The following is a 22,251-nucleotide window of genomic DNA, read 5'->3' as shown; positions in this document are numbered from 1 at the left end:
ATTTCAAACCATGCACTATTCCCTCTTCTGTTCGCACAACTGCCTCTTAATCTATGGTCAAGATCCACATGAGCACAATGAAATGGTCTGGAATTCCCATTCTTCTCAAGGCTAATAATAGTTTGTTATAAGCTACACCATAGAATGCCTTTGCATAGTCAATGAAACACAAGAAAACATCTTCCTGGTATTTTCTGCTTTGTGCCAAGATCCATGTGACATCAGCAATGATACCCCTTGTTTCATGTCCTCTTCTGAATCCAGCCTGTACCTCTGGCAGCTCTCTTTCAATGTACTGCTGCAACTGTTGCTGAGTGATCTTCACCTACTTTTACTTGCATGTGAGATTAATGATAGCGTTCTGTAATTTTAAGATTTCCGTTGGGTCTCCTTTCTTTGGAATGGGTACAAATATGGATCTCTTCCAGTCGGTTGGCCCAGTAACTGTCTTCCCAAGGTCCTGGCGTAGACGAGTGAGTGCTTCTAGGGCTGCATCAGCTTGTTGAAACATTTCAGCCGGTGTTCCATCAATTCCTAGAGCCTTGCTTTCGGCTGATGCTTTCAGTGCAGCTCCTACTTCTCCCGTCAGCACCATTGGTTCTTGCTCAGATGCTGCCTCCTGACATGGCGGACTGTCAACCAGCTCTTTTTGGCACAGTGACTGCGTACTCTTCCCATCTTCTATTGATGCTTCCCACATCAATCGATATTTTGTCTGTAGTGTCTTTAAAGATTGTGAGGCATAATTTTGTTGAGTCTTTTTCAGTTTAAGAAATGTTGAGTGTGAGCTTTCCTTTTAGTTTTCTAGCTCTGGGTCTCAGCACATTTCATTAGAATGTTTTACTTTGTCTTCTCGAGCTGCCCTTTGAAATGTTCTATTCAGCTCTCAGGCTTCATCATTTCTTCCATTTGCCTTAGCTACTATTACCAGAGCTACAGGTGCTTGCCTTCCCAAAATAAAGATTTACTTTTGAGAGGCACAGAATGGGGTTTTTGCATAGAGCAATGTTATTAAGAGTCTCCTGGGAGAGAGAGAGAGAGAGAGAGAGAGAAACCATCTACAGTCTGCATGACTGGTTTTCTGGTGTTTCTCTTTGCCCACTCACATGAAAGCAGGCTTTCAAATTTTAAACAAGGGAAAGAGACTGGAATTTCCCAGTCTCATCAAGGGGAATTTCCCAATTCTGCCAGGGGTAGCAAGTGCTTCTGGGAAATATAGTCCCAAGATATTGCAGGGATTCTGTGCATGCTTAGTCCAAATCTCCACCCTCGCTCCTATGCCTTATCGCACTGTGAGTCAGAGCAAGTTTCAGAGTCTCTTTGGACATTCACGCCGATCTTTTTAATGACCTTTGGCTTTCGTCGTGAATGTTGTTCTTGATGTCCTCCTGTCGCTCATCAGGTCTTTGTCAGTGGTGTTCAATGCAGCAAATCCGGTTTTGAGATATTCTCGAAATTGAGGCGGGATGGATTCAAGGTGGTTGTTTTTCCTGTGGACTTGTTTTAATTTTCTTAAGCTTCGACCTGAATTTACACATGAGCAATTGGTGGCTGTTCCACAGGCAGCCACTGGCGTGGTTTAGCTCCATCATCCCACAGCTGTAGTCCGTCTGACTTCTGAGTAGTCCAGCTGAAGCAGTCCATGTGTGTGGCTGTTTGTATGGTTGAAAAAGATGTTCGCTCTGAAGGAGTCTTGCAAAATTCCATCATGTGATAGCTGGCTTCGTTGCTATCACCAAGACACTATTTTCCAACTACTGTTCCTTCCTCTTTGTTTCTAGCTTTTGCATGTTAATTGCCTGTAATTATCAATGCATCTTGATTGCATGCTTGATCGACTTCAGACTGAAGCTGTGGATAGAATTCTTCCATTTCTTTAGCACGGTCTCTAGTGGTTGATGCATAATTGTGAGTTGTGGTTGCATTCATTGAATTTCCTCGAAGGTGAACGTATAGGATCCTATCACAGAGAGCACTGTATTTCTAGATAGGTCCCGAAATGTTCTTTTTTGACAAGGAAAGCCATGCTGTGTAAGTCAATTAGAGGTTATGGTAGTACCGGGGCTCAGGAAGCCTTGATGCCCTTTTAGACTGACGGTGCTGGCTAAGGCCGCGGGAAACGCCGGTGACAGGCAGCGTAATGAACCAACGTGTCTTGGAAGAAGCACAGCTAGCATGCTCCGTAGAAGCAAGGATAGCGAGACTTCATCCCATCAGGGGGGGTCACCCCTGGAGCAGGCCATCCCGCTTGGTGAAGCTGAGGGTCTGCGAGAAAGAGGGAGACCCTCCACGATAGGGGTGGGCAGGGCGACTGTAACAGTGGGCTTGTGAGGATGGCACAGGACCAGGGAGTGTTTCTTTCGGTTGTACGTGGCTCCTTTTCATAGGGGTAATAGCGCCTGGGGGCTGGCAGCCTTTGTCCCCATGGATTGGCCTGTGCGCAGCCTAGAGCGCCTGTCTGATGGTGCCCGCCTTCTCTGACAGCGCAGCAGAGAAGGCGCTTGATCACTGGCAGCCGTCTGCAAGTCTGCTTAATTGCCCTTGCAATATTTACAGGCACATCTGTACGTGCGCACCCTGCTCTGTATTTGCATATACAAATGAACATTTGCATGCGCAGATTAGCTAATTGTACAACCCACTGTCCATCTGCATACTTAATGGCTCCATTTCCATGTAGAAATGGTGGTGGGCTTTTTCACTTGCAAATGGAGGCGGTGGGGTACTGGTGGTGTATTTTTGGAGCTGCTGGGTTAATAATGTCACTAAATTACAGACGACAGAGGCTGCTGGTGGGCCATTAGAAGCAGAAGGGCTGTTGTGCCCTGCTCACTGCCAACCCTGATGCAGCCTGGTCTCTCCCTGGCAAACAGGAACTTTATCATTGCCACGTCTGATGCCACGGTGTACCACCTCACGGCAGATGGCACCAAACTGGAGAAGTTGTTCGTGGAGCCCAAGGATGCTGTCTACGCCATCTCCTGCCACCCCTACCAGCCCCTCCTGGCCATCGGGAGCCTCTGTGGGATGATCAAAGTATGGGATTATGAGGCCAAAACCTACCTCTTCAGCAGGGTCTTTGAGAAGGGCCTGGGCATCCAGAGTCTGAATTACAACCCAGAAGGTAGTTTCATTGTGTCAGCCTGCCCCAGGTTCCAAAGTTGGGACACCGATCCCCTTCCCTTGGGGCCCCCTACCCGTGGATGTCCCCAAACCCGGAGGTTTTCCCCGACTAAGCAGTTCTACCCTGTCCTATAAGGTTACTGTGGGTCAGAATTCCCTTGATGATGGTGAATTCGAAGCTGTCCCCATGATCAATGGCAACAGATGGAACTGCTGGGATCCATAGGGTTTCTACTGGCAGAATTTGGAAGTGGACTGCCAGGGCTTTCTTCCTATTCCGTCTCAGCCTGGAAGCCTGTCTGGTATCGTAGCCACACACGAAGGCCTCCCACCCCAACTCAGCAAGAGTGATCTCTCTCTAAATCCCAGAGGGCCCCAGTCCAAGCCAGTCATTGCTCAGCACCTAACAGGACCTGGCACCCTGACTGACAAAAGCCCCCCACTTTCACTGTCTCCTGGCTTCCTATTTCAGGAGCCATCCTTGGAGCTGGCTTCACCCAGGGGACAGTTTACATCCTCGACGCCATGTCCTTAGAGAATGCAACCAAGGAGCCTTTCCGGTACTCCCGAAGCAGCGTGACTCACATAAGCTTCTCCCATGACTCCGAGTACATGGCCACTGCGGTAGGTGCTCGCAGCCCGGGGGCCTAGCAGCTTCCCCAAAAACCAGGACAAGGGGCCCCAGGAGGGAGTAAGAGGGGCTACCATTGGGAGAGGTTTTCTTTCTTTTTTTAAATTTGTGAACTGGAGAATAGTTCAGCTCACACAGTGCTCTCACTTGACCGCACTCCAGCCCTGCTGAGTTGTGTTACAAATGGATGGTGAGTGGCAACCCTGTGTCCAGCAAGGCTGTTGGCACCATGTCCCCATCAGCCTGTGCTCCCAGCTTGCCTCCGTCTGGTCTCCGTGTTCCTCAGTGTGTCTGAGGGGAAGGGTGCAGGTTTCATTCAGCCATGTCCATGCAAGTTGTTTCTTTGTTGTTGTTTTTCAAGTGCTTCATCCTCTGCGATGCAAGAACTGCCTCATCCTTTCGCTTCCAGTTGTTCCACGTCCACCGATCCAGCCCCTGCCCGTCACTCTTAACCATTTGATCTCAAACGGATGACTGAACAAACAAACAAACAAGCTTGGTTTTGGGAATGGGAGCGGAAGTTGGCAGAGCAGCTCCGTCTCCCAATCATCGATTCGTACACGTTCGGTTTCGTCTCGTTGATGAGGACGTCCCTTATCCTACTCCTTTCCCATCTCCGTTCCTCCTCCCTCCCCGTGCCCTTCTTAACTTTGTCCGAGGTCAGTGCTGCCCTTTGGATCCCAAGTGCTGGAGGGTTCGCAGGTGTGTCTGCCTCACTCGCTGCGTAGACCTGTCTGTTGTTGCGGCTCAACATTGAGCCACGGGGATGAATTTTCGTTCAGAGCAGCGAGTCGTGGCCTCCGGGCCCTGCCGACTTCGTCCCGTCTCAGGCTCGTGGAGACAGCTGTTTAGAAGGTCCGCTAGCACACTGCACCGACCGTGTCCGCGTGTCTGCAGTCCCCGTCACCCTCCAGTCTCCATCACCAGTACTTGTATCTTACGTAGCCCCGCAGGAGTTTGTGAACTGCGCTGTGCCACTTGACTTTGTCCCCCGAGGCTGTGGTCACCTCAAGGCATCTGGTTATGTCTGCGGGGTTGTCATAGCGGGGTGCCTTGTGTGTTTGGCCCCGCTGGAGATAGACCCTCACAGCGTAGGTACACAGCCATAGAGAAGTAACCGTCCGCCCTTTCAGACCTGGTCAGCCTGCCTGTCGAGCCGGCAGCTGCTCGTGGTGGGCTTGAGTGACTAACAGTATTGACCTCCTTGAGCTCTTGGGTTCCGCCCAGTGGGTCCCTGGCTAGACGGTGGTTTAAAGGAGCATGGGGTGCCTGGACAGTCTGTTACTCGGCTGGAAGGTGACCTCGGGTTGTTTTGTTCAAGGTTTAATGAGAACCTCAGGGGAGTCCTCCAATTTTAACCAGTCTAATAAGCCTCGGTGATTTTGTTCTTTCTGTTTTGAAATGTGAGTTTCTGGTCCCACAGTTTCCACCATGCTATCAGGGCCCACGCATCATGCACATAACACTTTTAGAGGCCCAAACCACCCCTCACTCTTCCATCTGAGCACCCAGCACCTGCGTCCAGGGCCCTTCAGGTGGCCTCCCCAACTCTTGGACCCCTGCCCCGTTCTTGTGCTGCTTCATTTCTCTAGGGCGCCGGTTCTCAACCTTCCTCATGCCGCGACCCTTAAATGCAGTTCCTCCTGTGGTGGTGACCCCCCAACTGTAAAAATATTTTCGATGCTACTTCATCACTGTCATTTTGCTACTGTTATGAATCAGGTGACCCCTGTGAAAGGGTCATTTGACTCCCAAAGGGGTCATGACCCACAGGTTGAGAACTGCTGCCCTAGGGAAAGGGAAGGGAAGGCAGGGGAGGCAGAAACAATTCAGGTTCTTGGTTTTTCTGCAGGGAGTGCAGTGGTGACCAGAGGTGCCAGTGATGACCAGTGTCACACTCCGCCCACTTCCTTTGTACTTGTCTCCTTTGAACCTGGGTTTGCTCATCTGCAAAATGGGCGTGCTTTTACTACATGTTACAACCAACGGAAAGTTTTTATAAGCTCCTCTGAAAGCAAATAATATAGGAAACGATGGCAGGTGTTTGAGTCTGAAGAAGATCTGGGGGAGTAACTGCCTGCCCTCTGCCCCCCTCAGGACGTCAGTTTCACCGTCTCGCTCTACCGGGTGGTTGTCAAGGAGGGCCTGAGGGTCTGGGAGTACTTGGCCAGACTTCGTTCCCATCGCAAGAGCATCTGCAGCCTCCTGTTTGGGGTGCACCTGGACAGCAACGAGCCCCGACTGCTGAGCCTCGGGAAAGACCGGCTCTTGGTGAGACCTGCTGCGCTCACTCGGGCCCCCGGCACCCCCCACAGGACCTGGCCATCTCGTCTCCTTATGGGGGCTGGCGCTCAGCTCAAGCCCGGGTCCTAAGGGAGTGGGGAGGCTCCTGGGGCCAGGAGGCGGTGGTCGTTGCAGCGTGGGTGTGCAGCCCCCGCTCCCCCGGCTGCTCAGTGTGCGTGTGGGAGGGCAGCACACCCTGCCGCTGTCATACGGGAACCAACCAGCTCCCTGATGTGGAAGCTAGTAATGGACAGAAGACAGCGTGAGAAAGACACACAGATCTTCATCAGCCAGCAGTCTCACAGTCCATCGTCCATCAGTTGCTCTCGCTCCTCCTTTCGTCCCCTTCTTTCTTCCTGTCTTCCACCCACCCATCCTATCTGTCCATTCATGCCATTCCTCCATCTCATCTGTCATCCTTCCATCCACCCCTCTATCTATACACCTCATCTACCCATCCATCCTATCAATACCATGGAGTACGCCCCCCCAAATTGAATTTTCCCTCCCAAAAGCTATGGATTTTTTTGTTTTGTTTTTTACAAAACACCCTTCAAAGTACTCTCTATTGCACTTAAGACATTTGTCAAATCTGCGATTCCATTCTTGGAAACATTTTTCAAACTCCTCTGTTTGGATGGCTGACAGCACCTCCCTCGTTTTTTCCTTCACCTCTTAAACATCCTCAAATCGCTGTCCTTTCATGTCCCTCTGCATTCTTGGAAACAGAAAGAAGTCGCATGGAGCGAGGTCAGGTGCACGGGGCAAGAGAGGCATGGTCTTTTTTGCCAAACACTGCCACACTGCGATGGCTGTGTGAACAGGTGCATTATCATGGTGGCAAAACCAGTCCTATGTCTGCCATAATGAAGCCTTTTTGTTCCACACTGTGATACAATCTTTTCAGAACCTCTAAATAGAAAACTTGTTGAGCAGTCTGACCTGGTAGAACAAACTCAAAATGAGTCGACATTTCACCTTTTTTAAAATGAGAAAACCTCTGGTACACTTGAGTTTTTCCCATAGTGCTGTCCTTGTAAGCTGTGTTCAACATCACAACACTCTCTGTGGAAATTTTTCCCAGCAGGAAACAAAATTTCACAGCCATCACAAAACACAAGGTTCAAGTGGAAACTGCTTTACAAAAAATTCACTGTGAACAGAGAGAACCTTCCCAGGTGAGGTCGCTGGATGCACTGACTCAGAGTGAGTTGCTCAATGCTCACCTAGCAGGAAAAATTCACACTATGAAAGCTCCACTCTGCCCACACAGTTCTGGTTTTGGGATGGTATCCCTCATAAACCTTATCAATAAGTTCACCCACCACCTATCTTTTTTATCCATCCATCTGTCTACCTCATCCATCCACCTTAGCTATCCATCCATTTATCTACCTAGCTCACCTAATGGCCCATTTATGCATCCTTCCATCTTTTCTACCCATCTTACACACATACCCATCCACTCTCCCTTTCTTTCATCCACCCAGCTTAGCATCTGTCCTGTCCATCACCCACCCATCTACGCACATGCCCACTGCCCTTCCTTCCATCCATTCGTTCTGGTCTGCCCACTCAACCATCCCTGTGATGCTTTGTGTAACCACCAGTTCTGAGAGCGAGGCATGAATGAGTTCCTAGAGGGGTTCCCAAGCTAGTGGCCAAGTCTCAGTCAAACGGGCTCGGAGTTCAGGGTACAGAGTCAGTTGGGCCTAAGTAGGGCATCTTGCTCTAACTCTCCGGGGCAGATCATGCAGGTCTTCTCCTCAAGGCTCCTCTGCAGGGAGTCGTGAGGGGGAAGTGGTGGGCTGCTCCCAGTGAGCAAGCGAGTGAGCCCCCAGCAGGGGAGCCCCAGCGAGGACACTTGGTTGGCCTTGAAGGCTCCCTGCCATGTGTTTCACTTCACTTCATCCTGGCCCCTCCACAGATTGAGTACAATCTCCCCAAGACCTATAAAGACCACCTGGAAGTCCTGGACATTCACCGCACCGACCAAGGCAGCCACCCCACCTGTATGGTCTGGTACCCACCACTCACCAAGGAGCTCTTCCTGCTGATCTGCAACAGCAGCTACAAAGTGATGCTCTTCAATTCCACCACGAAAATGTGCCGGTGAGCCACTCCTGGCGGCCTCGGCACTTGCTGACGCCCAGATCCTGGCAGTGTCCCCCCACCACTCGGCTGGATGCAGCCCCTGGGCCCTGGCTCCTGAGCTGGCACTGCCCCAGAGCCCAGGGGCTGGCACTTGCAGGACCCTTGTCCTCGAGTGCTCCCCAGAACTCATCTGCTCCCAGGGGTGGGCAGAAAGACAGATGTTTTCACCCGAGGACTACCCATTGTTTGAGGTTTCTCTTTGTCGGCTCTCAAAGGTCGTTTCATTGGCTCATTCTCTGAATATTTACCGAGCCCGCATGGCAGCCAAGTGCTGTTCCAGGTGCTGGAGGCAGGGATGAGGACACAGCAGTGTGTCATCCTGCTCACAGTGGGGCTGACATCTCGTGGGGAGCCAGCATGCGATAGATGCGTAGACAAGTCGATAGCCAGTGGGTGTGTGGTCACTGGGCTCTGTGACACAATGGGGCAGGATGACAGGGCAGGGAGTCCCTGGGAAGAGGGGCTGCTTCTTTTAGTTTTCATATTTTACACCATCCAGTGTCTCCCTTCACCCATGTTTGTTGTTTGCTCCCCTGGGGATGGGGGGGTTGTATGTCAATCATTGCAATTGGTTCCCGCTTTCTCCCACCTTCCCATGATATCCCTTCTATCATTATTGGTCCTAAGGGGTTTATCTGTCCTGGATTCTGTGTGTCGAGAGCTCTTATCTGTACATGCTCTGGTCTAGCAGGATTTGTAAGGCACAACTAGGGTCATGATATTTGGTGGGGTGGGGGGGTAGGAGAAACTTTAAAGAACTAGAGGAATGTTGTGTTTAGTTGGTGCGATACTGCATCCTGGCTGGCTCATCCCTTCCTTGTGACTGTTCTGTGAGGGGATATCCAATTGTCTACAGATGAGGTTTGGGTCTCCATTCACAACCCCCTCATTTACTTCAAAATGGCTGGTTGTTTTGGGTCTTCTGATGCCTGATACCTGATCCTGTCGACACCTCGTGATCACACAGGCTGGTGTGCTTCTTCCACGTGGACTTTGTTGTTTCCCTGCTAGAGGGCTGCTTGTTTCACTTCAAGCCTTTAAGACTTCAGATGCTGTATCTTATAATAACCGGGCACCATCAGCTTTCTTCACCACATTTTCTTATGCACCCATTTTGCTATCAGCTTTCTTCACCACATTTGCTTATGCACCCATTTTGTCTTCAGCGATGGTGTCAGGAAGTGGAGCATCACAGAATTCTGGGTATTAGAACAAAGTGTTCTTGTGTTGAGTGAGGACTTGAGTAGAGACCCAATGTCCATCTGCTACCTTAGTACTTAACCTATAAATATACGTGCATACGGTGACCAGATGCTGGGAGCCAAGGTGCAAGGCAGGCTCGGGCCTTGGTGAGAGAGGAAGATGGCTTAGCAGGTTGGGTGCGGTGGGGAGGCCAGCAGGGTTTGCTGATGAGGGGTAGTAGAAGAATGGAGGACCCTTGGCTGAGGTGAGGAGCACCAGGTGGAGATGGATTTGAGAGAGACCATCTCTGAGTCGTCATGTTTGGCAAAGGTGGAGGGGCAGCGAAAAGAGGAAGGCCTTCCAGTTGGATGGATGGACACCATGGCTGCAACCGTGGGCTCAAGCCCAGAGAGGCAGAACGGACTCGATGGTCCCTGACAGCCACAACGTCCCCAAGCCAGAATGTGGACGTTAGGCTGGCGTGGTGCCTGGGGCTCTGGGGGAGGTGGGCCGAGGTTCAGAGTGCGTAGCTGTGTACAGCCAAGACAGGCGAGGATTCCAGAGGGGACAGTGGGGAGCAGGGAGGTTGAAGGACCAAGCCAGGCAGCAGCCCCTCTGTTCTGAGATCATCGCTCGGCTGAGTCTGGCCTCTGTACTCATGGCCTGGGTCCCCGGAGGTTGCTCCTCGTGATTCCTAGTGGCATCCCTGCTCCAAGTGCCCTGGCTCATTATCCCATTTCCCACCACCAGAGGACCAACCAGAGAGCCAGGTCCAAGGCAGGACTCAGGCCAGCTCTGTCTAAGCAGCCTTGGGCCCGCCTGCAGCCCTGAGCTTTTTTCACTGCCTCTTGAGCATGGTGGAGGGAGAGGAGGGAGATGCTAGCGTTGACTCCGGCCAGTAGAAGGAAGCAGGGACCTGGCTGGCTGGCTGGCTGGTGCTCCGGGAAGGTCCTTTTCTGAAGTGCTTTATCCCTGTCGTTGCCACTGAGTGGATGCTGACTCACAGAGACCTTGTAGGACAGGGCAGCCCTGCCCTTGTGGGTTTTTGAGATTGTAACTCTTGACAGGAGTAGAAAGCCTCATCTCTCTCCATCAGACAAGCTAGGTCTTCAAGGGAGGGGCTCAGCCAGGACTTTCCCCCCAAGTTCTTCTTGAGGTGGGCACCGGGGTCAGGGACGACGGAGAGAGGACTCCTGTGGCAGGGGCAGGAGATAAGCCCAGCACAGCTTCTTTCTTGGAATGATCAAAGTCGGGTCCAGACATCTGGAGGGGGTGTCTGGAAGCCATCAGCATGTGTGTGTGTGTGTGTGTGGCTGCATTGTGAGTTTCCAGAGCCAGGTAGCTGTCCATTCGACACATTACAGACATGTTTCCTACCATTTCTCGCAGCCCCTCAATGTAATAGCATGCTTCCTCCTTCTCTTGTCCCCCCCCCCTTTTATTTGTCCTTCCTCCCTGTCCCTTCCTGCCTTCTGGGCTTTGTGAGTGGGGTCCCTGCTGTCCTGGGTATGGGCGGGGGGAGGTTCATCGACCTGTTTCTTTTCGGGCTGGAAGTAATTCTCAGGGATGGGTTGTACACTATTTTTGGGTTTTTAAAATCATTTTATTGGGGGCTCTTACAGCTCTTACCACAATCCATACATGCATCCATTGTGCCAAGCACATTTGTACATTTGTTGCCATCATCATTCTCAAAACATTTGCTTTCTACTTGAGTCCTTGGTATTGGCTCATTTCTCTCCCCTCCCCCACATTCCCTCCCTCATGAACACTTGATAATTTATAAAAACTTTTCTCATGTCTTACACTGACTGCTGTCTCACCTCACCCATTTTTCTATTGTACTCTTTCCCCCCCACCCCCCGGGAGGGGGTATATGTAGATCCTTGTGATCGGTTCCCTCTTTCTCACCCAACCTTCCCTTTTCCCTCCTGCTATCACTACGATCATTATTGGTCCTGAGGGCTTTATCTGTCCGGGATTCCCTGTGTTTCCAGCTCTTGTCTGTACATGTGTACATGCTCTCATCTAGCCAGATAAGTTAGAATGGGGTCATGATAGTGGGGGGTTGGAGGGAGGAAGCATTAAAGAACTAGAGGAAAGTTGTATGTTTCATCAGTGCTATTCTGCACCCTGACTGACTCGTCTCTTCCTTGTGACTCTTCTGTGAGGGGATGTCCTGTTGTCTACAGATGGGCTTTGGGTCTCCACTCCACGCTCCCCCTCATTCACATTGATATGGCTGTTTGTTCTGGGTCTTTGACACCTCATGATCACACAGGCTGGTGTGCTTCGTCCATGTGGGCTTTGTTTTTAATGGACGCAAATGCTGCGGACAAAAGATACCCCCCAGATCTGCCCGCCCTGGAAGAAATCTGAATTGTCTAAGCAGGCGGTTAGTGAGTTGGGGCTGGGGTGAGGAGTTAGGGATGGCTTGCCTCCTGCTCTAAGTCCAGTAGTTAACTAGGAAGAGAGGTGGGTGGGACTTAGAACCACAGCTACGAGTCTGTCCCTTGAGCTCCCTCTGAAATCACCATGGAGCATCTTAAAAACGAAACCAAAAACCCGTGAGCATGTTCATCGCAGCCTTATTTACAGTCACCAACAGCCAGAAGATGGGAACAGCCCAAGTGTCCATCCACAGACGGCCGGTCAGACAACGAACCGTGACTCAACCACAGAGAGACACGAAGGTCTGGGACGTGCTGTCACATGGGTGACCTTGGGCACTTTAGGAAGCCCAGACCAAGCGCCCCGCCATCAGTTCGATGCCGCCATGTAGTGACTCAGTACCACAGGCTAGAGTATCCCCAGGGAGTGTCTGAGATGAGCTTTTTATGGGAGTAGGAAGCCCCATCTTTCTCTCTGGGAGCAGCAAGTGGTTGTGACCTCCTGACCTTGCGGTTACGTAAAGGAAGGCCGTCACAAAAGGACAGCTGTGTTTGCACGGTCCTCATTCCATGCAGTCCAGGTGAATGTGGAGAGATGGGGGTGGGGAGGGTGGGGAGGAGGTGCCGCGTTAAGGGTGGTGAAACATTTTGGAAACCCAGCTTGGTGGTGGCTGCACAACCTGAAGGCAGCACAGCGTGCATGTGGGAAAACAAGACAAACGTTGGATTGCCAAATGTTCTCTTTTCGTTGGTATTTCCAACCACAGCAAAACAAAGTTTAAAACAACTTATCGAGGTGAAACTCACATGCCAGTTTAAAGCGAGCGAGTCCGTGACATCTCACCATGCTGCGGACCAACACCTCTGGCTGGCTACCCAGCTCCCAAGCGTCTCCGCCCCTCAAGCAAAGCACCCTTAAGTTATGGGCGCAAGGAAGCCTTACAACCAAAGCCCCTCAGGGAAGGCACTGCTTTTTCACCATCGATCCCAACAGGGTTTAAAAACTTGAGCAAAGATGTAAAAACACACGGCAAGGCAGTTCCAGGTAGAGCAGCTCTGAGCAGCTGCTCACTGCCGGGCCAAGATGCAAATGAAAACCAGACACCGTTTTCCCCAATCAGATTAGCCAAGATAAAAACGACTGATCACCTGTGTGCTGGCAAGGGTGCCAGGTGACTCTCACTGGGGAAGGACGTGGGGTGGGTTGACCTGACCCTTGGGAAGGGCCACTCGTCACTCTGTGCTAAATTCTCTCCCGGCTCCTGACTTCTAGGAATGTAGCCCACGGAAGCATGCAGGCCAGCGTGCCAAAACCTACATACAAAGAGGCCTTGTTTAAAAATGTACTTTTTTAATGGAAACAATCCAAATGTCCATGAAAGGGGACTAAAGGATGGCTGTTGGACCACGGGGACGTGGTGCTTTTTATAAAAGGAGACAAGATAGACGAGAGGCTGAGGTGGCTCTGGGTGCTAACAGGGGACTCTGTCTAGAACATAGCACGGGTCAAGGGGATGGCCACGGAGAATGAAGAGTCAGATTCCACCTTGTATTAAAATTGCAACGATGGAAACTCAGGGGCCTGGAGTCGATCCCGACTCCTAAGGACCCTGTGGGAGAGCCTGGCGCCTCGCTCGGGTTTTCATCTTCCTCCAGGTCAGAGCGAGTGTAGCAGTGTTTGTGTTCAGAAAGCCCATGGGAAACATGTTGTTGTCTTTTAACTCTGTTTTCCCACCAACTTTTTGAAGCCTCTTCTAATGAAACTATGTCAAAGAAACTCTTGGGGATACCAAACTGTTACCACATGATTGAGTGGTTACGCAACAGAGCAGCCAGGGGAGCAGAGCAAGGAAGTCCCTGGGGAATATAAAAAATAGACTTTGGGGCCAGGGCGTGGCACCCCATCAGACTCCACCGGAAAACACTCCTAAAGGTCAACACACAGACCTGGAACTATTTATAGGCTTTTTTTGTTTTGTTTTGTCTTGTTTTTGTGTTTGGTGTCTATTTAGATAAGACAGGCGGGGAAAGGAAGTGGGTGTTAATAAGCCCAGGGACAAGGAACAACAAGTGATTTAAAATCTATGTCAAGGGGCTTAATCAAGGGCAGTGTGGCTGAGAGGAATTACTGAAACCTGAATGAAGGCCAAACATGATAGTGGGACAAGAGGAAAGTAAAAGGAAATAGAGAAAATAACTAGGAGGCAAGTGACATTTATACAGGCATGTACATTTGTGAATATATTTATATATAACGACAGGGAAACAGATCTATGTCCATCTAGTTATATGTTAAGTATTAAGGTAGCAGACGGACATTGGGCCTCCACTCAAGTGCTCTCGTGTGGGACCCTTGATCAAAGTGTCTCATATGCTCAGGCACTGTCTAATTCTTCTGGCCAGAAAGCCGAAGTATTGTTAGCCTAAGGGACAAGCCAGCTCTGGGATTCCTAATTCCGAAGCAGGATTATAATGAGTGTGACAGTGTCTGGGCTAAAGGAGTCTGTGCTGAAGAAGCCTGCTCATGGTGGGGTAAGGTTCGGTTGCTGTGATGCACAGATGTTTGGAAATCTGTTGTGCACACACCTGAAACCCGTGCTAATCCCCTAGCCCACCACCGGGGGATGGGTACTTTTCATTGGTCCTGCCATCGCAGGCCACTTCCTGAACCTTTTTCCTTGCCCCCCTTTACAGTGTGCATTCTTTCCCCCCTAACTTTTCCTTGTGCCTTGCATATAAGCTTAAAACCAAACCAAACTCACTGCCTTCAAGTCGACGCCGATTCACAGCAGCCCTCTAGGCCAGAGCGGAGCTGTGTGTGTCCTGGACTGAAACTCTTTTGAAGCTCGGTCTGTCTTCCGGGGCGGTGGTTTCACACGGCTGGCCTTGAGTGTGCAGCCCCGTGTGTCACCACTACACCACCAGGGCTCCGTGTGTAAGCTCATACCTCCCTCAAAAAGGTTTACCGACTGCATGATTGACTTCTTTAGAAGGATCAGCACAAGACTGGCCCCTATGAGACAGAGTTTAAAGATGTCCCAAATGCTCAGCTCTTCCCAGATGCTGTACGGCACCATTGTTTCTGGTAGCGGCCACCCCTCAGTCTTCCACCTCACACCCTTTCATCCTGTAATTCACTGCACTGTCTCACAGAACTCACACACTGTCAAAGAAATGGCTCACACCGGGTGGAGGCCCGCCGGCAAGTCGTGCGCTAGGCCACTGGCTCAAGTCCTGAGACTTGGAGGGGAGCCGGACAGAGGGCCCAGAATAAGAGAGCGTAGTGAGCATGCCACAGTGCACACGCCGCTTTGTTTGATGACGTGGATTACCATCCCCACAATGTGACAGCACTCTCCTCACTTCTGCATTCCTCTCCCTTCCCATGCGCACGTCCTGATGCGCCATTTGTTTCCTTCGCTGCCACGGAAGGAAGAGCGTGAGAACCAGAGCCTCTACAAGCACGCTTCCCCATCAGGGGCCCTGGGGAGCATTTGCTGTTCAGAGTGGTTGCCGCTTACTTCCAGCAGCTGAACCCCAGAGGGGAAAGAGTGATTCTTAGGTCTTGTGATTAACTCAGCGACAGGATTGAAAGTTCTGAAGTGTTGAGCATGTCTCCGCCGGAGCGTCACAAGGCCGATGTTTGGGATGATGGGATTCTCGTTTTCTCCTTTCTTTTTCCCACAGAAAGACGCTTCTTGGGCCGACGTATGGTTCCCCCATTGAACAGGTTCAACTGCTCCCTGTGAAAACCGCGTTCGAGCTTCAGAAACGCTACTTGGTGTTTATTAACAAAGACAAGGTACCCAATCAAGCCCAAGGGTGGCTAAGACTCAAGGGCACTTGGTTTCATGTTCAAGTCTAAGTATAGGCGGACCTTGGTGATATGGGGGGCTTGGTCTCAGACTACTTCAGGAGAGCCAGTGTTGCAACAGAGCGAGCCCGTGGATTTGGGGCTTTCCCAGTGCCTAGAAAAGTTACGCAGACCCTAGATGGTGGTCTAAGAAGTGTGCAAGAATATCCTGAGCAAGTGTGAAATACTGTGAGAGTGATAACGTGGGACGCAGAGAGGTGACGTGAGCATGCGTCGTATCTTGAGCATGTTAGGAACAAATAGTGCCGATACTCGCTTGACACAGGGTTGCCACCAAGCCTCCATTCGTAAAACAAGTGGAGGGCAATAACACAAGGGGTGCGGGCGCTTCCATCCTGGGCAATGGTCAAGCTGAAAATTGCCAGAGATCAGCAGGGATGATTCTTGGGGGACCTTTCTGGGAAGTTCCTGCACATCCTGCAACCCAAAAAGAAGATGCACAGGTCTCCAAAGGATCTTTTTAATCTCAGTTTTATTTCCCTGTAAAATACGTGTCGGCCACTGGAGATCCCCTCACAGAGGGGTTAAGGAGAGGAGATGGGTCAGTCAGGGTGCGAGGTAGTACCGATGAAGAACAAAGCTTTCCCCCAGATCCTGGATGTTCCCAACCCCCCAACTACCATGATCCGAATTCTACCTTGCAAGACTGGATAGAGCAGAGGTTGTACACTGGTGCAGATAGGAGCAGGAGGCACAGGGAATCCAGGGTGGATGATACCTTCAGGACCAGGGGTGTGAGGGGCGATGCTGGGAGAGTGGAGGGTGTGTTACAAGGATCCACATGTGACCTCCTCCCTGGGAGATGGACGGCAGAGAAGAGGGTGAAGGGAGACTCCGGATGGGGCAAGATATGACAAAATAACAATCTATAAATTATCAAGGCCTCATGGGGGGGTGGGGAAAGAAGACCTGATGCAAAGGACTTAAGTGGAGAGCAAATGCTTTGAAAATGATTAGGGCAAAGAATGTACGGATGTGCTTTATACAATTGACGTATGTGTATGTATGGATTGTGATAAGAGTTGTATGAGCCCCTAATAAAATGTAAAAAAAAACACGTATTTCATTGTCGTTCAGTCCCACAGAGTGGATTTTGATTCATAGAGACCCCATGCGATGGGCTAGAACCGCCCCACAAGCTCCCTAAGCTCCGGTGGCTGTGGGACTAGATCATCAGGGCTTTCTCCCATGGAGCTGTGGGGTGGGGTCGAAACACCGAACCTTTAGCTAGGAGCCCGCTTTTTAACCACCACTCTTCCAGGGCTCCCTGATAAACCAGTATAAAACTAGACAAATCAGTCACACTGGGTGATATGCTTGATTAATCAATGATAAAATCATAAAGTTGTATATCAGGATTGTTCTGGCGCCCCCGGGCTGCTGACCACACAGGCAGACATGGCGGTACGTGTTCTTTCCGTGCAGCCCCACGTGGAGAGGCCCAGGCTGCAGCCAGGGCAGGCCCAGGCTCACCACTCAGTGAGCTTCAGAGTGCCGAAGCCCAGCTGAGGCGGCCAGGGGGCTCACCCACCTGAAGGGTTTCAGACCCACTGGCCTGTCTTGCACACACATCTGGAGGTGACAGGAGAAAGCTCCCATACTGGGGTGGGGGAGGGTGTCACCTGACCCTGAGTCCCTCGGCTGTCTTTCGCTCTAGGTTGGGCTCCAGATCTTACCAGTCGATGGCAATCCACATAAGACGTCGGCCATCATTTGCCACCCCAGTGGGGTGGTCGGGGTGACCCTTTCCTACGACGGCTGCTCTGCCTTCACGGCGGGAGGAGAAGACCACTCGGTGGCCCAGTGGGAAATCAACCTAAGGTAGGTGAGGAGGCAGGCGTGTGTCAAGTGTGGAAGCCACAACTTCCCTCAACAGCAGAAGGCAGGCATGGCTCACCCATGACGGGCCAGGCTCTGGGCAGGGCCTACCGGCGTGAGTGGCCCCAGCTTTAGGGGACCCCCATTAGGGTGTGGGGGAGAAGGGGCTACAGCAGAGGGCGGCACTGAGTCTGGGAGAGAACCCGGGGCATGTCTCACGAGCTGGGGCAGGAAGGGGAGGCACACGTGAAGCGACCCCCGGAGCAGTCAGGTACCATTTCCCATCTTAGGGCTCATGCAAACTGTTACTCACCTGCTGTTTTTCTTAACGAACCTTTCCAAATGTCTGACAGTTGTCTTCTGAATTTGTTTCTCACTTTTATCCTTGGTGGTGGTTGTTGAGACCGTCTCTGACTGCTTCTGCACGTACACTTCAGTGAATGGTTTACGTCCCCAAGCTGCGCCACTCTCACTTGCCATGTCGGAGTCAGCCTTCCCTCCTCAACACCAGTTCACTGCCTTTTAAGGTCCTTCTGTTTGACCCTATCCAGCCGTAGTGGTCCAGTGGTTACACATTTGCCTGCGAACCACAAGGTGAGCAGTTCAAAGTCACCGGTCTCTCTGAGGGAGAAAGATGAGGCTTTCCACTTCTGTAAAGAGTTTCCGTCATGAAAATCGACAGGGCTAGTTAAACCCTGCCTTATAGGATCGCTAGGAGTCAGAATTGACTCAATGGTGGTGAGTCAGTCAGTCAGTTCTTCAAAGAGCATGATGCTCAAGGCAGACATTTTTCAAATAGTTAAGCTAGACTATTATTTGGTTTTAAGATAACTTCAATGTGCTTTACAAAATGGAGGTATGGATTGTTATAAGAGCTATAAGAGCCCCCAATAAAATCATTTTTTTTCTAAAGATAACTTCAAAGGATATTTTCAGTTTAAGATTTACATGTTTCTCAGAGCACTGGAAGAACTAGGTGGTGCCTGGCCTCCACGACTCACTGCTCTGGAAGGGATCACATTAGAAGCTCCTGGGTAGAGTGAGAGAATATGTGGAGCAAAATTCAAAATCGTAGCAAAGGCCAGTCAGATAGAGGCTGGTGGGACTTCTTTAGACTGAGGCTCTGCTCTCAGTTACCCTACGTGTCTGAGATGGAACTCATTCCTGTGCCTCTCTTCAGCCATGCGATAGGTCGATCTATAAAAGTAACAATGATGCCACTGAGTTACACGCTCCTTAGAATTACCAACCATTTGAGATCAAAGGGCAGCATCTACCAAGGTCATGAAAGGAGGAATGGAAAAGAGGAAGGGGTCTAAGTGACATCACAGTGCAGGGAGGATTGCAAGGAATGCGATGAACACATTGTGTGTGAATTGTTCGACGCAAAACTGATTTGTTTTGAAAACCTTCACCCAACTCACAATAAAGAGTTAAAAAATAATTTTTCTGGGCAATCACTGATTTGATGAGCTTGACGTGTGTGTGTGTGTGTGTGTGTGTGTGTGTGTGTATCAGGCTCATCAAACGGGCATTCTATACATATATGTTGTATATCTTGTATTACCCATGAAAGCAAATAGCTCTTGCTGCTGTTGTTGGGCCCTGGCTGGTTGCTTCTAATAGCAACCCCACATGACAGTTGGAACTGCCCTTGGGGTTTCCAAAGCTGTCACCTTTACAAAAGCAGGTCTCCAGGTCTTTCTCCTGAGGAACCTCTGGGTGGATTTGAACTGCCGGATTTTCCTGTCAGTAGCCCAGTGCCCATGTTCCCCAAACCCGGCTCCATGCGTTTCTGTTGTGTGCCTTTGGCCTGAATGGGTTTCCCTGTGGGTCTCGTCCCTTCTTCTCCACCTGGTGTATCCCCAGGTCCTCCAGGACTCCACTCAGACCTTCCCCCACGTGAAAGTAAGATTTCGGGTGGTATGACTAGTCACTGAGGAACCTGTGCACGTCCCAGTAGTGAGGTATTTAAGGAGCTTCCTTAAAGATTTTCAGACTCAAAAACCCTATATGAGGTCACTGTGAGTTGGAATTGACTCTGAGACAGCGGGTTTGGATTTTGTTTGTTTCTCCCTTTCGGTGGTCCTACAGGGAGACACACTGGGCTGCTAAGTGCAAGGTCGAGGATTCAAGTCCACCAGCACTTCAAGGGCGGGGAAACGCCAGTTTATAGTAAATGTAAAGATCAACAGTCTTGGAAGCCTTGTGAGCTTACTATGGGTTGGAACGACTTGATGGTAGTGGGTTTGCTTTTTCTTGTTTCGGTGGTACAGCGGTGAGCATTCTGGCTCTGCTTCCTCAGGACAGACTGGCTTGTTCTGGCCGTCCATGGTGTTTATTCTTTGCCAGGCCTTCGTGATCCACTGTCCAGCGTCCGCATGCATAGGAGGCCACTGACGCTCGCCTGCCTGGGGCAGGTGCACTGTGGTCCTCAGAGGGACATCTTTGCCTTTTAACACCACTCTGAAGAGATCTTTGGCTGCAGATTTGTCCAATGCCGTATGCCATTTGATTTCTTCTTCTTCTTTAAAAATCATTTTATTAGGGCCTCGTACAACTCTTAACATAGTCTATACATACATCCATTGTGCCAGGCACATTTGTACATTTGTTGCTATCATCGTTCTCAAAACATTTTCTTTCTACTTGAGCCCTTGGTATGAGCTTTTCATTTTTTCCCTCCCTCCCCCACCTTCCATCCCTCACGAACCCTTGATAATTTATAAATTATTACTATTTTTTCATGATTTACACTGTCCAATGTCTCCATTCACCCACTTTTCTGTTGTCCATCCCCCAAGGAAGGGGTTCTGTGTGGATCCTTGTGATCACTTTCTCTTTCCTACCCCACCTTCCCCTTCACCTCCTGGTATCACTCCTCTAATTATTGGTCCTGAGCAATTCATCCGTCCTGGATTCCCTGTGCTTTCAGTTCCTGTCTGTACCAGTGTACATCCTCGGGTCTAGCCGGATTTGTAAGGTAGAATTGGGTTCATGATAGCGGGGGGGGGGGGGGGTAGGAAGCATTAAAGAATTAGAGGAAAGTTGTATGTTTCATCGTTGTTATACTGCACCCTGACTGGCTCGTCTCCTTCCCACAGTCCTTCTGTTAGGTGGTGTCCAGTTTTCTACAGGTGGGCTTTGGGTCTCCACTCTGCACCCCGTCTCATTCACAAACGATATGATTTTTTTCTTCTTTGATGCCTGATACCTGATCCCTTCAACACCTCGTGATGACACAGGCTGGTGTGCTTCTTCCATGTCGGCTTTGTTGCCTCTGAGCTAGATGTCCGCTTGTTTATCCTCAAGCCTTTAAGACGCCAGATGCTATATTTTTTGATAGCCGGGCACAATCAGCTTTCTTCACCACATTTGCTTATGCACCCGCTTTTTTCTCAGCGATTGTGTAGGAAAGGTGAGCATTATGGAATGCCAGTTTACTAGAACAAAGTGTTCTTGCATTGAGGGTGTACTTGAGTGTCATCTGATCTCTTCACTGCTACTTCCATGAATGTTGATTGTGGATCCAAGTAACATGAAATCCTTGACAATTTCAATCCTTTATTGGTTTACCACGATGTTGTTTATTGGTCCAATGATGAGGGCTTTTGTGTTTTTCCAACAGTGTCATCCATACTCAAGGCTGTATTCTTTTATCTTTATAAGTTCAAGTCCTCTTGGCTTTCAGCAAGCAAGGTTGTGTGATCTGCATCTCTGACATTTAGACTCCTTGAATTGGGAATAGTAATAGGAACTTTTATAAGTTCCTTGTAAAGATTAGGTTGATTATTACATGCCAAGCCCCCAGCACAGAGCTAGATATTTGATAAAGTACCATGTGTTCCACATATAACGCCCAATTATATAACATGCATGGCTCACATAGGAATCTAACGTGTGAGGAGGCTGTGCAGCTTGCAGAAACTATATAAGGTGAGCGTTATTTGCATTAAATTGTGGTCACCATGCCCCTCTTTTTCTTCTTCACAAAAGGATTTTCTTATGACTTTGGCGTCTCTGCTATAAAACATGGGAGCAGGTGCTTAGTCGATCTTCTCATCTGTCCCAATCCACCTGGGACCCCAGGACAGCCAGCTCCCGAAGGAGCAAATGTGGGTCAAAGCTCCCAGTCAAAGCCAAAGGCACCTGGTTCCTCCAGGCAGGCCTAGAGGTATCTGGTCTTCTGCTATTTTCGGAGCAAGAGTAGCCGGGTTTGTGTTGAACCCTCAGTGTTTGGAGCTGTTGGATCTTGGCCCCTGCCCACCCCCACCTCGAATTCTAGGACCTTAATGAGCAGATGTTGAAAACGGGGGTTCAAGTTCAGGCGGGAGCCCCCCATTGCAAGGCCCACCCTGATCATGTCCTCACTAGGGACCTGCTGGACTCCCAAAACCAGGGATCCCTGGGGAGTGAGACCTGGCGCGGGGCAGCAGGGCGGATGAGCAGTCTCCCTTTGTGTTTTCATTTGTCAGCAGAAGATCTGGAATGGGACGGCTATATAAATATATAAAAGGCACCAGCTTCTTTTCCTGTCGCTTTTTCCCGTGCCTGGCCAGAGTCCAGACTCTTGAGAATTTCAGTTTAATTTGTTGTGGGGACAAAGGATCGTTATAACCTAATTAGCACTTTATTGCTGCTTCTGGTGTTTTAATATGTTGCGCTCTTCACTAATGGAAAGAAATGCAAAAATTCTACATAGTAAACCAACAGCATGCCTACTAGATTTGCTGACTGGGGGAACTGTGGATGAAATAAAATGCTCCATCCGCTTCCAGTCCAATGATTTTCATCAG

At 50.1% G+C, this 22,251-nt stretch overlaps 1 protein-coding gene across 1 annotated transcript in view; it reads left to right on the top strand.

Moving 5' to 3' along the window:
* Positions 1-22,251, top strand: part of CFAP251 (cilia and flagella associated protein 251) — an 82,075-nt gene that overhangs the window by 25,972 nt on the left and 33,852 nt on the right. Inside the window, exons 12-17 of the mRNA XM_075534164.1 lie at positions 2,874-3,124; positions 3,596-3,747; positions 5,852-6,025; positions 7,965-8,149; positions 15,451-15,565; positions 17,295-17,458. Coding sequence (XP_075390279.1) covers positions 2,874-3,124; positions 3,596-3,747; positions 5,852-6,025; positions 7,965-8,149; positions 15,451-15,565; positions 17,295-17,458 — 1,041 coding nt within the window. The remainder of the gene's footprint in view (positions 1-2,873; positions 3,125-3,595; positions 3,748-5,851; positions 6,026-7,964; positions 8,150-15,450; positions 15,566-17,294; positions 17,459-22,251) is intronic.

This window comes from Tenrec ecaudatus, chromosome 16, assembly GCF_050624435.1.
Source record: "Tenrec ecaudatus isolate mTenEca1 chromosome 16, mTenEca1.hap1, whole genome shotgun sequence".
Taxonomy (NCBI): Eukaryota; Metazoa; Chordata; class Mammalia; order Afrosoricida; family Tenrecidae; genus Tenrec; species Tenrec ecaudatus.
This window is presented reverse-complemented; position numbering and strand designations above follow the sequence as displayed.